General features: G+C 35.9%; 1 protein-coding gene across 1 annotated transcript; it reads left to right on the forward strand.

Moving 5' to 3' along the window:
* The first annotated feature begins 5345 nt into the window (after positions 1-5345).
* Positions 5346-7041, forward strand: LOC107804243 (high-affinity nitrate transporter 3.2-like). Its single transcript, XM_016628094.2, has 2 exons — positions 5346-5557; positions 6369-7041. Exons 1-2 carry the CDS (start codon positions 5431-5433, stop codon positions 6851-6853), a joined length of 612 nt encoding a protein of 203 aa, XP_016483580.1. The 5' UTR covers positions 5346-5430; the 3' UTR covers positions 6854-7041.
* Positions 7042-17292: the final 10251 nt, after the last annotated feature.

Raw genomic sequence — 17292 nt, forward strand, 5'->3', positions numbered from 1 at the left:
AACAGTTGGGATGAGATTAGTTATAGCTGATTCCCTTACCGGGATGTTATTGTTTCTATTGTTGATTCCCTTGCCGAGATGTTATTGTCCCTATTGTTGGGTGAGGAAAGAGTGATAAAGCACGAAGGGTTATGCCGTACACATTCATACTTATGCATATGGTGAGGAAAGAGTGTTAAAGCACAAAGGGTGATACCGTGCACATTTAAATTTATATGTATACATACGGTAATAAAGAGTGATAAAGCACGAAGGGTGATGCCGTGCACATTATTATTATTCATATGGTGAGGAAGAGTGATAAAGCACGAAGGGTGATGCCATGCACATTTTTATTATTGATTGCATGGTGAGGATCGAGAGTAAAAGCACGAAGGGTGATGTCATGCACATTTTCTGTTTACTGTGTTCATTTGCTGCTATTGGTTCAAGTGTTGTAACTTCTTAAATTTTTTACTGCGGTAATTCTTTATGTTGAAACCCCCATAGCATGTTGCCCCTTCCTGTATATTTCTGCTTAGTTTTTACTACTTGTTACTCTGTTATTATATTGATTAACTGCACAGGTTTATGATCTTTGTCATGTCATAGCCTCGTCACTACTTCGCCGAAGTTAGGCTCGACACTTACCAGTACATGGGGTCGGTTGTACTGATACTGCACTCTGCACTTTCTGTGCAAATCTCAGTACCCGATCGTTTGAGTAGAGTTAGGTGGCTGCCTTCAGTCCAGTGGAGACCGAGGTAGTCCTGCAGGTGTCCGTAGGCCTTGGCGTCCCCTTCTATCCTGTTTCTTTTCTGTTTTATCTATTTTCGAGACAGATGTGTATTTCTGGGTAGAGTTTTATTACGGTTTCGTATTTGTATCAAGATAAACTGTTAAATTCTATTCTTTTACATTTATTCCACTTATTTTCTTATGTTAACTTATAAACTGTTAAAAGACAAAGGAAAAAGATAAAATAATCAGAAACGTTGGCTTGCCTAGTGGGTACAATGTTAGGCGATATCACGGTCCTGATGGTGAAAAGTCCGGGTCGTGACAATTTTAAAAAAAATCTTCTACCTTTCGCCTTTTTCTAGTTAAATATCCCTCGAAATGTCAGATATAGCAATCTAAACATTTTATTCTAGGCTTAGAGTTTCCTAATGAAAAAAGTGAAGCACACGTCAAATTTTCTGGTCAACATTCAGCCACAAAATTCAAATATTCATCTTAATTAAAGGAAAGATAGAAAATGCAATTTAAAACATAACATTAAGTGCACCTTTAGATAAATGTGTTTTGTAAATGTCACGCTAAAAAAAGTCAACGAGAAAAAAGATAATCTACCGAACATGTGGATACGATAAGCAACGGGTTCCGTACATACATGAACCTGCTCCACCTAATTTGGTTATCTTGTCTGATGTATCATTAATAATTGATTTCTTCATATCCATAGCGTTGAAAAATGAGCTCCTACGAGATAATACTGAGTACCTTAATTTTAAAAGAAATATTCATCAGGTCAACTTTTGGCGTCGCTGTTATTCTTTAGCAATTTTCTTTCTATTAGTTTGAAATCACCCTTGATGAGCTTTTTCTCCCTCTTCAGAATCTTTTTTATTTTATTTTTGTCCCACTAATTTAGATTTGTATCAAATAATTCGTTAAGAGGTAGAACATTTTTTATTAATAGATTCTTTATTCTAAGATTCGAACTCAAAAGGAGATCAACCATCCAACCATACATCTTCCTCCAATAAATGCAATACAGAATTTGAGTATAAGGGACATATCAATTCGTGGTATTTCAACGGCCAATGTTTAGATCTTTGGAGTTTCTATCATATGTTTGCTTTATTTCTTTTTCGTTCGTTTCTAGAGTCTTAAGTTTATCGAGAATGAGCGACATGAATCTTAACATCTCTAGTTTCTTTGATCAAAGATAGAATATATGCAGTGCATGTTACCCTAGTTTAAGATAAACAGTTGTTAAACCCAACTTGAGGACCCACTTGAATTTTAGTACTTAATAATATATATATAACTCAATTATGGTCAACGATCAGCTTGCGCTCCTATCGTATCCAGCTTTTGCACAAAATCTGGCTTATCAATTGCATCCTTTGGATCCTATTCATGACTTTTACTCTTTCAAAAACATTAAGGGATAAATCCGTACTCATCCCAAGGCAATGAAAGTATCATATTGGAAGTGGCTTGCCATCGCGACGGTGATTATTTTAAACTCGTTAGAAGTTGTTGCTGGCTGATAAAAATTTGTTATTGGCCGGGCCTAAGGTTCCTAATTTTTATTAAATAATCTATCTATCTATATACTATATTAAAAGTACGAAGGCCCTTAATGAAATATCTTTCATTTTTTTTATCCTTTTAAAATAGAGTTCACATGGGATAAAATAGTCATTTATTTATTTTACTATATTTAGGAATAATCATTTAATTAATTTCCTACTATTTAGGAATAATTATTTAATTATTAATCTAATACTTAAAACTTTTATTTTTCTTTCTTTTAGATATAAAATTTCAAACACTTTCAACTAAAACTAGGAAAGTTTTCGCTATTCAATAAAACTAAAAAAGTTTCGTCTTTCAACTAACTTAGGAAAATTTTATTCACTTTCAAGGAAAGTATCATAGGAAGTTTTTTAGTTAATAAACTTTTGACAGATTACTTCTTCAAAAAATATTAGGTAAAAACTAATTTTCTTTTTGATTTCGGAATCTTTATTTTCTGATAAATCATTAAACTATACATTGTTTTATTACTTTATGTAAATCCTTTCATGTTTCAAATTGTATAGCCAAAATTTTTTATAAAACAAGCGACAATTCTACATTTTCATCATCAAACTTTATGTTATTCGAGCAGTTCGAGTAGTAACTATAAAATTAAGAATTTTTAGGTTCTTCTTTGAGCAATTTTTTTATGGTAGTTGAATTTTGCATTCACGTGTTTATATTAGTAATTAAATTTTGCATTGACGTATTTATATTAATAATTAAATTTTGCATTTACGTATTCATCAAGTACATCTTTATTTTGGTATTCTTAATTGTGAACCTCTATTGAACATGAGGCTGTTTGGCCAAAATCTCAAAAATTATTTATATTTTTATTGTTTTATAATTTGTACAATATTTCTTATTAATTAAAAAAATAAAATAATTCACATTTTGCTTGCGAGACAAAATAAAAGATCTGTTGTAAGTTAGATGAATATCTTGTGTTTTTTTAAGAATGAACTTAAGAATATATATATTTCTAAAAAAAAATAATTCTTAAATTGTCGAGAGTTTATGTACTCTTGATGAAAATATAAAGAAACACGAGAACTTGTGAAATTATAGTAATGAATAAATCTTAAGTTGAAAATATTGACTACGATGATTGAGGACTTCTATTACCATTGTTTCTTCATTTATTATCAATAAATGAATCAATAATTATCATTTTTAGGAACTCACACTTTTTTCTTAAACTTATTTTATAACTCAAATATAATTAGTTAACAAAGTATTTATGTGATTTTTTAAAAATATATACTTATTGAGACGGGATACACGTGCAACGATATAGTATAACTAATTAATGTAAAAGAAAGTTGCTCCGCTTCTCAACTATGAATTTTCTAGACTTATTTCTTAAACAAGTGTATTAGTAATAATCACGAATTGCACTTCTGAGAGTACATATTATCTGACGGATGACTAACATTTGGATAAGACTTTTAGAAAAATAAAAAACAAAATACTGCATGTTAGATTTAACATGAAAGTTGTAGTGAAATATTTAAAGGTGGTTTAATTAATAGAATTGAATATAATTGACAATATTGGTAGATGGAATGATGTTCGTTACTGCAGAAAGTAGGAGCTATGCTTCTATTATACACGCGAAGCTAGTGATATTGGACATAAAACCACTATCCACCTGTGTCTTAAATCTTGGTAAGCAACAGTAACTCTCTGAGCACTGCCTTCTTCAAATTCTACATTACATACTCTTTTTCTACGAGATGCTCGGAATCCCTAGTGAATATGTCACAAGCTTACTCTCTCTCTTTTTTTTTTTTTTTTTTTTGTAAATATTTTGTAAAAACGAAGAATTTACCAAAGTTGGCTACGAGTTGTGGAGCGGATTTCTATCATCCGGCTGAATTTAGAAATAACAGAAATACTTTTCAGTGTAAGAAATATTCGTCTTAGTATGTAACTATTAGCACATATCAATTGTGTGATTATCTAATCTAAGCATTTAAACCGGTAGAAAGATTATATTTTTATTTATTTATTTAAGTATATATTCGATATGACCCCCATGTAGGGCTCTAATTTTTTTGGTGGTCTAAGAAAATGAATTCCTTTTTATATTTGATTCTTTTCCATGGTCCAAGTACATGATTTATTATTTTTTTTAATAATGAATGGCAGTGAGACTTGAATCCAGGATCTCTGCCCGATCCAATATCATGTTCAAATGTGTGATCAACTCATGTTAATTCTTAAACTATTAGAAAGAGTGCAATTTTATTTACTTATTAATTCTGTTATCAATTTAATTTTCTTTGTTTGTGGCCTACATTTAAAAATTTAATAAATTTATCCTAATAAATAAAATTTTGGTTAAACAAGTACGTCTTCAATATGATTCCTCATGTAGGGGTCTAATTCTTTTTCATGGTCTAAGCAAATGAATTCTTTTTTATATTTGATTGTTTTCCATGTTTCAGGTATATGCTTTTTTTATTTTATTTTATATAATGGATGGTAGTAAAACTCGAATCCAGGACTTCTGTCCGATTCAATACTATATATATTTTGTAAGCAACTCATCGAATAGCTTAAACTATTAGAGCAGTCACATTTTTATTTACTTAATTTTGTTTCAACATAACACCATAAGTTTCGTCCTTTTTAGGGTTAATGTTCTAAAAATAGAAAGTCAACTTCTCAATTATTACCCCCAAGTCCTAAGTTATCGTTTCAAAAATTCCCAAGTTTATTATTCTGTAAGCGCTTATAACCCACCTTACCGTTTGAACATGTCTTAGAGGCAATTCATCCGCCTAACGATGATTTTATAATTAATTAACGATTATTAGAAAACGATACTATTCTATTATTTCATGTCATACGAAAGAAATTTAAGAGCTAGCTGTGCCTAGTTGTTGGTTTGCCTTTGACTTATTAATTCATCAAAGCTTTTTTAAGGATGTCCATTTCTTGTGGGAAGTTGCAACAAATCTATATAAAGAAGCATTGCACCTCCAACTATCAAACCATCAGTGGTATTTCTTTTGCATTCAGTTCCTTTAACCCTTCACCGCCCCCCCCCCCCCCAAAAAAAAAAAAAAAAGCACCCAACCCCACCCATCATCGCCCCGGTTGATTAAAAGAAGTTCTTCAGATCATCAGCAAATGGCTACTCGTCTTTTTCTTGTGGCTACACTTTTGTTATCATGTTTGGCAGCTACTAGTCATGGTGAAATATTGTTCTCTAGCCTCAAGAGTAGTCTTTTAGTATCTGCTTCACACAGACAAGGAGGTACGTAAATAGCAAAAAAACTTACTCTGGTGTTTGGACAAAACAAAATAATCAAAGACATGCATCATGCGTATTTTGTTATTTAATTATGGTTAAGTAGTATATATTCTCGCCTTAATTGGTTGTTACTATTATGGTTATATTATTTAGTTTGATGTAAACGTTTTCTTATGTCAATATTGTCCTAATCTTCCATTGCAATCGCCTACCCGCCTCTTAGCTTCGATGGAAGATTGGAAAGGGCCAAGATAAACTTTTAATGAGAGATTTACTTTCTTTCCCTTGGTAATCTAGTTAGAAGTTTTTGTTGAAAAATTAGTGATATCTCAAAAAGTAATGTTCATCTTGGTTTGGAAAATCTTTTCTCTTTAAAGTATTATTTACATTTACTTATTATTTAGTAAATATTTTACATTCAATAGAGTCGAACTAACTGTTATATATCTAGCCATTAACTAGCTGTTGAAGCAACGCCTGTATAAAAATTGTCTTTGGAGAGTTAAAGACACACTTTCTAAAATAACTTCATGAATCTTCTTCTTCCTCCTATATACTGGGTTTCTTTATTTAATTTTCTGCTAGTTCTGCTTATTGAATCCTAGAGGATACGGCTATTTTATTCTTTACTGTGAGAGCGAAATATCCTTAAGAACAGTGTCCTTGACACGCCTCAAGCTTTGATAAATCATATTTTTATCCTTCCGCATTGTTCAAACGTTCATAATATAATCATATCTTGCTTATTTTTATGTTATCTATTTAATGTTTGTTATATAGATTTTAAACACTTGTACTAATATAAACATTTCAGTTCTGAAAGCTGGGGAAGGCGATATAACATTGACATGGTCATATAAGAGCAGCAACCTAGCTGGAACAGACTCAACCTACAAGACAGTCAAACTGAAGCTTTGTTATGCACCCATTAGCCAAAAGGATCGTGCCTGGAGGAGAACAGAGGACCATCTCAAGAAAGACAAGACTTGTCAATTCGACATTGTTACTAAGCCATACAAGTCAGCTAACAACAATTTCACATGGACAATTGAAAGAGATGTCCCCACCGGCACCTATTTCGTCAGGGCTTATGCCTTAAATTCTGCAGGAGAAGAGTCTGGTTATGGCCAAAACACCAATGCCGAGAAAACTGACGACTTGTTCGAGGTTCAAGCCATCAGCGGCCGCCACGCAACGCTGGATATCTGCTCTGTTGTCTTCTCTGTTTTCTCTGTTGTGTCCCTCTTTGGTTTCTTTTACATGGAGAAGAGAAAAGCCAAGGCAAGTCAGCACAAGTGATAGATCTATCTGCATGATCATATGATCAGTGGAATATGATAGATACGACGGTTCATTAATGCTCATGTGTAATGACTGATGCAAGACATCAATTATGTTTGTTTATTGTACTACTTACTGTTTTAACTAGAAATTGTAACGAATAATATAGTTGAGGATGCAACTACTACGTATATTTCTGATGGTTAGAGTACTGTCATTCTGAATTTCACAAAAAAAAGAATTATTACATATTCTTAACTTTAAAACTTTTAAATTACAAGGAAATGGTAACATGGTTGTGCTCTCGAATTTAAGCCTCCCTCTCGGTAGATGATGGGTGCCAACTGGTAAAAAGTCTTTCCTATGCTTTATGGGAGCATACAATTAATACTTCCTCAATTCTATTTATGTGGTACTATTAAATTATTAATCCATTAAAAAAAAATGCATGGTATCTTTTTAAATTTGGAGACAAATTAATTTAAACTTAGTATTTTATCTTAACTAGAGCTGTCAAAATGGGCCAGCCCAGCCCAAGCCTCGTGGACTTTTAAATTTGACGGGTTAGGACGGGCCGACCCTTCATATTTATTTTATTTTTAAAAATATCTTTAAATCCTTAAATATTTTTTCGTGACATAGTCGATTAATCATGTAAACAATAACTTCTATTTGCTTAGAGTGTACAAAAATGTTGATATTTGATGAGGAATCTCGTAATTGAAATGAAAATTCTCTATATCTCTTGTTGTTCTTTTTTAAAGTTACATGAATATTTTCTTAATACCTTTCTTTCATTTTCCTCAGATTCAGGGATTATTATAATAAGCTTATATGATGAGGTTTTTTAATGTAGAATTAACATCATTTGTTGATTTCATTATTATAGTCCATAAAATTTTTAAAATTCTTGAAATTTGCTAGTGGTCAATTTTTTTTTATGTATTTAAAACTGATCTTTATCTATACTGAAGAGTAGGTTAAATAGTAATAATATATTAAAGTAATCCAAACTGATCATTATTCACTTAAAGTAATATTTTCTTTTGAGAAAAAATTTTATTGGCTACCTAAGACTTTTCGAGTTCGTTATTAATTAAGCAAAAGAAAAACTAATTTTGTCATATTACATGCATGTCAAAAATCTAAATTCTGGTTGATATGGAAAGGTAAATGAGTAATTTAAGGTTGTGGAATGGGGATTATAGTTAATATTTTTTTACTTTTTACTTTTTTTAAATATTAAATATTTAACAGTAATTAATTAGAATTTAATTAATTTTTGGTCCACGGGCCGGCCCAAGACCAACCTCGGTTAAGCCTCAAGGGCCAGTGGGCTGACTTGGGTCGGGCTTATAAGCCTCAGTTTTAAATGGGCTCAATAAATCCTAGCCCAACCCTACCCAAGTAGCAGTCTGGGTTAGGCTGGCCTCACGGACCAAGCCCATTTTGATGACTCTAATCTGAACATAATATTATCTCATGACATGTTTGATGTTTCACTATATAGTTGTGTAAGGTAAAATTGGTTTATATTGAATGATCGAATGATAGCATGACACGCGGAACCGGAGACAGCTGAAAGACAAATCGAGTAAGAACGTAGTCCGGGAGCAACAACTGCAGCTGACATCGGATAAGTCTCGAGGGGAGCGTAACCGACGTGAGAGGTTGAATGTTCGTCACCAGATAACATTTAATGAAGAATATTCCTTAGTATTAAATAGGCTGTCATTGCAGAAAGTTCTGGCATTCATGGCCTGTCATGACTTCCTTTATTGCCATTTAAGAGGGGCTTGATCCTAGGATCTTGTTTCCAAGGTATAGCTATAAATAGCGATTTCAACGACCATTATAAACACACAAAATCTCTCGCAAAACTTATGCTATATTCTGTTCTTAAGCTAAAGAATATAACTTTACTTTTTGTTTATATTGTTCTTTTTCTGTCCTCAGAAGCATATCTCACGGAAATAGGCCTGCCATTCCCTTCGATTTTAAAGCTAAGTCTTATTTTTAATATAGCTTATTTATCATTTAGGGTAATATAAGTTCGCTTATCTATAAACCATATTACAAATTCAACTGTACCGTTTTACGGGTAAATAGTTTGGCACCCACTGTGGGGGCTTAGACAGTTGCGTAATTGAACTAATCCTTGCATCTATTACTAACTCGTTTGATTCTTTGTTTCATTGCAAAAATCGAAAATGGCAGCTAATAATATCAACATCGCACATAATGTTAAGGCGCACAAAAATCTGTCTTAACATAGGGATTCAATCAGTGACACCCACAATGAAGGGGATGTGGCAACTCCGGTTTTGGCGGACAATATCCCTAAGATGTGCAGGAGCCAACCCTCGATGATGCAGAGGATGAACACGTTGCGAAAACGGTGAGGATCTTGAGAGAGCAATAGAAAGCCATTATGGTCCATCTCTCAAGGCAGGACCAAGTCATGACGGAATTGAAGCAAGAATTATCATATGCTTCCAACAATGCAAATGGAAGAGGTCCAGTTCCTCCCAGCACTCCTACAAATCAAACGACTCAGAGAGTCGATTAAAACACCCCGAGGGGTGAGGTCAGTTTTGACGGAGCCCGGGTAACTTGCAGCGGATCTGGTAACGACAGCGGTAATGATCCCTACAAACTCGAACTCATGAGATTCATGAGGGATATGAACGTGCGGATAAATCAGAACATGAAGGATTTTCATGCCCGAATGGACCAGATTCTAGGCGCACCACCAGTGTTGAAGGGTCCGGAGTCGAAAAAGTACACCCAGTTGTCGTTTAAGCTGAGCGCAACACAAGAATTGATTCCAAAATGGTTCAAGATGGCAGACATACCAAAGTACAATAAGACTTCATATCCTCAGGAGCACATTACAACTTATACAACAACGACGAAAGGAAATGACTTGGCTCAACATGAGAATGAGTCGGTTCTACTGAAATTTTTTAAAGAAATCCTTACGAAGGAGGCCTTGACATGGTATTCACTCCTACCTGAACACTTAATAGATTCTTTTGAAATACTAGTATATTCTTTCATTAAGACCCATGTCGGGGCCGGGAAGGTCCAAGCCCGGAAGGCGGACATATTCAAAATTGCACAAGGAGAGTCCAAATTACTACGGGAGTTCATGATCAGATCCAGAAAGAAAGGATGTTGTTATCGCCCGTTCCAAACAAATAGGCAGCCGAGGCATTTACTAAGGTTTTGAACCCGAGGAGTTCTTACGCCGATGCCTCCTGAAAGTTTAAGGAAAGCCTGCTCGAATTCCAAGCGACTACATGGGCAGACGTCCATAATCGTTATGAATCGAAGATAAGGATAGAATATGATTAGCTCGGGTTCCCGATATCAACCAAGGGACAGCACCGAGACAAGATAAGGATACTTGCATAGATGACTCATTAACCTCGATCGCATGATATTATTTTATGATGTAAATTCGCACCTCCCTTCTAAGGAGCGTTTTATCAAAAAAAAGCATATTCTTAGAGAGCTCTGTTGGTCTAGATTCATCCCACATTAATGTACGAATGTCATCAAGATCCCTTGTGAGGGCGTCCACTTCCAGCATACTAGGTGATGTTTTAAGCGTCAATACCACACAAGAGGGGGTGATTTGTGTGATACCCAATTTTCGCTATAGAAGAACCTGGTTCTTCTAGGTGTTCTAACTACTACTGTTTGCGGAATAATAAGTACATAAAATAAAGAACACAGAGATTTTTACGTGGAAAACACCTGGCTCAAAAGGTGAAAAAGCCATGACCTACTACTCAGTAGGATTTTCCCAAACTTCCACTAAAATCACTAAGCCAAAATAGCATTTACAAAAACTCTTTGTAAACCTAAGGATTAACTCTAATCCCGTTGTGTCACATAGCATCCACTGTTGCGACAACTTCAAGTTAGCTATAACTTGAACACTCCAGGTACCTAATACAATTGCTTCTATGAAAGCTGAAAAGGTACAACTTTAAATCACCTACTACAATTGAACTAGAATAAAAGATAAAGACAATGGAACTGATTCTTCTATCTCGTTCAAGTAGCTTCAGGAGTGCACACTCAAATCACACATAAATTTCTTGAAAAATCACCTTGCACTTTTGCTCTCAATTTAGTTTAACTTATGCGTATGTGCATTACATGTAAAAGAGAACAATCACTGCCATTTAATAGGTTAGTAATTAGAGTTTGATTGGGACCCAATTGTTGATCTTCTATTATAGAAGAGTTCATGAAGATCTCAAACTCTAACACTATCTTTTATCCGGATTCTGTTCTCTTCATATAAGGAGACTTTCTCCACATATCTAATATGCAACCTTTTCGAACAGATCAGGAGATATTGTTGCTTGATCAATAGGACTTATCTCCTTCATGTGCATCTCACATGTATAGGTTGATCATGACTGTGCTTCACAAGATGGACCTGGTCCATGACTGAGTTCATTTGTCATTCTTCAAAACTTCACCTGTTCTTAGGCCAACAAATTCCCCCTTTTTGATGATGACAAACTCTGTGGTTTTTACTTATTTGGAACCTGTAGGAACTCAGTATAACCATTAACACTAAACTTAGAAAATTCACTTATCATTAGGGACCAGGTTAATTAGGTTATAAATATCACATATTTTAGAATATGTAAAGCACAATATCTCCTCCCCCTTTTGGCATCATCGAAAAGTTGCATACGATGTGTGATACCCAGATTTTAATAAATACTCATGGCCACTGGGGCAACTGCAAGTGCAATTATCAGTAATCAACAAACATATTTAAACTATCAAGGACAGATTAATCATTGAACAAGAGAGAAATAACAGTTATCATTGATAGAGATATGTTTCCACCTACAATATACAAAAAGAAAGAAAAACATTTAAACTATGAGCAAAAACAGAAAAATCCCTAATCTGGGTTACTAGGGGTACTGAACAAGTTCAGGAGACAGAAGCTATGAGTCCTAAGGCTTGGAGGAACTGGAGGGGTGGGATTGAGTTTGGAGAAGAGTCAGCACGTTTTGAATAATTCCATCATTCTTCTCCTTTTCTTTGGCAAGCTCAGTTCTGAGACCATCCCTCTCAGTTTCCACTTCAACCACACGAGCCTTGAGCCTAGCAATTTCAGCATCCTTGGCTGCACATTCCTGAACCAGAGTCCTAACTTTGCTGTTGATAGGTGTCTTCTAGGATGAACTAGGTTCAATTGGGATGGCATTGAATGGATAATCACAGGCAAGAAGAGTTTTGATGCCAAAGTGTTCCTTGATAGAGGCCATTTCTCATTTCTTCAAAGGCACATTTAGCCTGTCCAGAACTGTGGTTAGTATAAAGCCATCTGAAGTAGCATGAGCCTTGGAGCCATTTATGACCCTGTCTTGCAGTTTGATAATGAAGGCATGCAAGTTGATTTGCTTTCCTCTCTAGGCACTCCATAAGAATCAGATCCATGTAGTTAGCAGTGTGCCTTCTCTCCTGTCTGGGCAATAAGCACTTGTTGATAAATTCAAACACAACATTGTGCTCAAGCCTCATCTCACTTTTCTACATAGCCCTGACTTCATTCACCTCTTCTGAATCACAAAACCTCTTGGTAATTTGAAGGGCGGTAGAGAGGGAGTCCGGGCATGGACATATTTGCCTTGTATAGTCATCAAACCCTTCAGAGGGTATGTCCAGGATCTCTCCCAGTTTTTCTGCATCAAACTACACTTGGACTCCTTTCACCAGGCTACTGACAACTCCATCCTTAACAACAACATTGGCCATAAATTCAATCAGCTCATTTCTGGCTAGCCTACCATCTATATGAAGGACCATGTCCTTCCATCCCTGAGCAACTAAGGCATCCACCAATCTCATCATTCCTGGTTCCACCAGGTCCTTCAACAGACTACCCTTTAAAATCTTTCTTCTGCCAAAAATGGCAAGCTTGTCCTCTCAGAATCATTTTCTTCTTCTTCTCCACTCCAGTCATCATCATCAGAAACTTTTGATTGTTTGGTTTTCACTGCAGATCTTGTCCTCTTGGCTAGTGTGGGTTCATCAGTCATAAGCACAGAGGAAGACTTCTTGGAAGAGGTCTTGGGCTTTTTAGGCTTGGGTATAGGAACCTCCACTGGTGTACCCCTTTCTTGATGGACCAGTTCCATCTCTTCATCCTCAATAGCCTCTAAGGATTCTGTAATCTTTCCCTTTCTTTTATCCTTTCTCTTTTTCTTACTTTCTTCTAAGGCCCTTTGTAGATCAACTTCACTCTGTTTCACCTTGCTTCTTGTCGCTCTACCCCTTGGCAATGAGGAGCCAGTAGGTGTTGGGGATGAAGCCTTTCTTTTCTTGGAAGGCTTAGGAACATTTTGGGCTTTTGTTGTGGGAATTCTGCGTTTCTTTGGGTCATAGCTTGCCCTAACCTTTTTTAGTAGATCAGCTAGGGTCTCTTCAGTAGATGGAACAGGTTCATCTCTTTGTGTGCTAAGATAAACCAACCCCTCAGCAGCTTCCCCATAACCACTTCCCCTGACTTCATGCCACTATCTTCTACCCTTTCATGTTCAACCCCACAGATAGCAGGCACTACACCTTTCCCAATTCCCCTCTCTTCACCACATGCACCCTCTCTCTTTTTCTTTTTCAAAACTCTTTTTACCTCCACTCCTACGTATCCCAGGCAATTCAACATCCCTAATTGGTCTAACCAGAACAAACCTAGTCTCTAGATTTTCAAGCACAGATGGACTTACCTCAGAAGGAGATTCTTGAATCTTTTTAGAGTCAGAAGACCCATGTCCTTCCCCTCAATAGCGGATTGATAGGATTTAGACTCAGAGCTGGAGTCGGAATTTGGAGCTTGTCTTTCTTTCACTTGGCTTGCTTTCAACCCTTTATTTAAAGCCTTCCTTAGAGCCCCAGATGCTACAGTCTTTCGAGCAAGCATTTTTACCCTTCGTAGTCTAGGTTTTGGAGATTCACTGGGAGGAGTAGTTGAGGATGAATTGGAAAGAGATGGTGGTGGAGGAGTTCCAGGATTGTCTTGTAGGTTAGACATGATTGCAGGTTTCTTGAGAGAATTTGGGAATTTTGGAGAAGAGGGCAAGTGAAATTGAAGAAATGTTTTTGACGGTTTAAAGTTATGATGAAGGCAGGAGAGTTGATGTGTATTTAAAGACAAATACACATTTAATAAGTAACGACAGCCTTTTGCAGTGGTCAATTAGAGGTATAATCAACCTGAAATTCTGATTTTGAATGATTGATTTGGCTTCCCTAGATATTAGGCAAACACTACGGTTTAGAGTTCTAGGTGGACGGAACTAGTTCAATGCTAATAGATAGAATTTTCTAGGAATTTAACAGGTATAGGACTTCTGCTCATAATTGAATTATTAATCTTTCTAATTGTGCAGAGTATAGAAAACATACCAGAGCTTTCATATGAACCCATACTAATGAACCAGGTTCTTCATTTAGAACTCTCTTGAACATGCCTCAAATGCCATAATAGAGAAAATTTTGTAAGAGATCAGTGAGTCATATAAATACATGTCACAAGAGTATACTAATTAAAGTATGAAGCTGAGTAAGAATTAATCTAGATATTTACACAAGTTCAGAATTCGTAGCCAATTTTTTTTTCATTGTGCATTCTGAGCTGGACCTATTAGGTGATTTTAATCATCCCTAATTCTAACTTGTTCCTCTCAAAGTTTTCTCTACTCAGTGCTTTAGTGAAGATGTCAGCAATTTGCTTATCAGTAGCACAAAATTCTATGGAGATCAATCCTTTTTCATAGTTATCTCTTAAGAAATGGTGTCTAACATTTATGTGCTTAGTCCTCTTATGGTGAACAGGGTTCTTTGTCATACTTATAGCATTAGTGTTATCGCAGAATATAGGAATGCAACCAACTTCAATGCCAAAATCTACCAGCTACTGTTTGATCCATAACAATTGAGCACAACAAGATGTAGTAGCAACATATTCAGCCTCAAAAGTGGATAAGGCCACTGAATTTTGCTTTTTAGTGGACCAGGATACAAGACATGAACCAAGAAAGTGAGCCATACCTGAGGTGCTTTTCCTATCCACAAGGAAACCTGTGTAATCAACATCAGCATATCCTACTAGATTGAAATTACTACCTTTGGGATACCAAAGATACAGATCAGTGGTGCCTTTCAAGTATCTTAGTATCCTTTTGGCAGCAGTCAAGTGAGACTCTTTTGGATTGGCCTGAAAGTGAGCATAAAGCCCTACACTAAAGACTATGTCAGGTCTGCTTGCAGTAAGGTACAAGAGTGAACCAATGATACCCCTATACAACTTTTGATCAACTGATGAACCAGGTTCATCAATGTCTAATTTTGTGGCAGTTGCAATGTGTGTGTATATTTCCTTTGATTCCTCCATTTTAAACTTTTTTATAAGCTCTTTTGCATACTTCTGCTGATGGATCATGGTTCCATTTGGGCTTTATTTGATCTGTAAGCCTAAGAAGAAGTTAAGCTCACCCATCGTACTCATTTCAAACTCACTCCCCATTAGTTTTACAAAATCCTTACTTAGCTTATCAGTGGTGGCCCCAAAGATTATGTCATCAACATATATTTGTACCACAAGGAGATCTTTACCTTTTTCCCTTAAGAATAAAGTACTGTCGATTTTACCTCTTTTAAACCCATGTTCAAGCATAAATTTGGACAGTCGTTCATACCATGGTCTTGGAGCCTGCTTGAGTCCATAGAGAGCCTTGTCTAATTTGTACACATGCTCAGGACATTCCTTGCTCTCAAACCCTGGAGGTTGTTTCACATACACTTCTTTTTTTAGGTAACCATTCAGGAAGGTACTTTTGACATCCATCTGATGAAGAGTGAATTCCATGTGTGCTGCAAAGGCTATGAGGAGTCTTATTGCCTCTAGTCTTGCAACTGGAGCAAAAGTCTCATCATAATCTATGCCCTCCTCTTGGCTGTAACCTTGGACCACCAGTCTTGCTTTGTTTCTTGTAACTATTCCATCTTCGTCAAGTTTGTTTCTGAAGACCCATTTTGTACCAATAACTGATCTGCCCTTAGGTCTTGGAACTAGATGCCAAACTTGACTTCTCTCAAACTGATTGAGTTTATCTTGCATTGCATTCACCCAATCTGCATCCTACAAAGCCTCAACAACATTTTTAGGTTAAACAAGAGATAAAAAGGCAACAAAAGTATACAGATTCTGTAATTGTGATCTGGTTTTGACTCCAGATGTTAGATCAGTGATAATGTTCTCAATAGGATGAGAACTTTGATACTTATGAGGTTTCACAACCAACTGGTTTCTGCTAGATGTTTCTCTCATGTTCTGTTGCTGAGGAAAAAGGTCATGAACAAGTTCTTTTAGAGGGTTTGTTTCAGTTCCTCTTTGATCAGTTCCCCCTGTCAGGTTGCCCTGAATAGAAGAACCTGTTCCATCACCTATTCCTTCTTTTTGTGCCACTTTAACTTGTGTTGAGGCCAATCCAATGGCTTCATCTTCGTGTTCCTGTCTCTCAGAAAGAATGTTAGTTTCATCAAATACTATATGTACACTTTCTTCTACACACAAAGTTCTTTTATTGAACACTTTATATGCTTTTCTATGTGAAGAATATCCCAAGAATACTCCCTCATCACTTCTGGGATCAAACTTACCTAGGGAGTCTTTTCCATTATTGTGCACAAAGCACTTGCATCCAAATGCCCTAAGATGGGATATATTTGGTTTTCTCCCTTTAAGTAACTCATAGGGAGTCTTCTCTACAAGAGGTCTAGTCATGCATCTATTGATAATATAACATGCAGTGTTCACAGCCTCTGCCCAGAAGCTGTGGGGCAGTTTACTAGAAAGAAGCATAGTCTTAGCCATGTCTTGAAGAGTCCTGTTCTTTCTTTCAACTACTCCATTTTGTTGAGGAGTCCTAGGGGTAGAGAAGTTATGATCTATACCTTTCTCATCACAGAATTAAGCAAACTTAGCATTTTCAAATACAGTTCCATGATCAGACCTAATGGATGCAAGTTGATTTCCTAATTGTTTCTGAGTTTTTCTAACAAAAGCAGTAAACATGTCAAGTGCTTCATCTTTAGATGTTAGAAATAGTACTCAGGTAAATCTAGCATAGTCGTCAACAAGTACCATTACATATTTCTTTCCACCTTTGCTTATGGTTCTCATTGGACCACAAAGATCCATATGGGCCAGTTCCAACGACTTGGTTGTGCTTACCATTTTCTTGATTTTGAAGGATGATCTTACCTACTTCCCCCTTGCACAGGCCTCACAAATTTTGTCTTCCTTGAACTTGATGTTAGGTAACCCTATCACCAAGTCCTTAGAGACTAATTTGTTTAGCTAATTCAGACTAGCATGACCCAGACTTTTGTGCCACAGGAGGGGATCATTATCC

This window comes from Nicotiana tabacum, chromosome 20 (assembly GCF_000715075.1).
Source record: "Nicotiana tabacum cultivar K326 chromosome 20, ASM71507v2, whole genome shotgun sequence".
Taxonomy (NCBI): Eukaryota; Viridiplantae; Streptophyta; class Magnoliopsida; order Solanales; family Solanaceae; genus Nicotiana; species Nicotiana tabacum.

Coding starts and splice junctions, on each gene's coding strand:
- LOC107804243 (XM_016628094.2), top strand. CDS start 5,431: ATGGCTACTCGTCTTTTTCTTGTGGCTACACTTTTGTTATCATGTTTG. Junction 5,558..6,368: donor TGCTTCACACAGACAAGGAG/GTACGTAAATAG, acceptor TAAACATTTCAG/TTCTGAAAGCTGGGGAAGGC.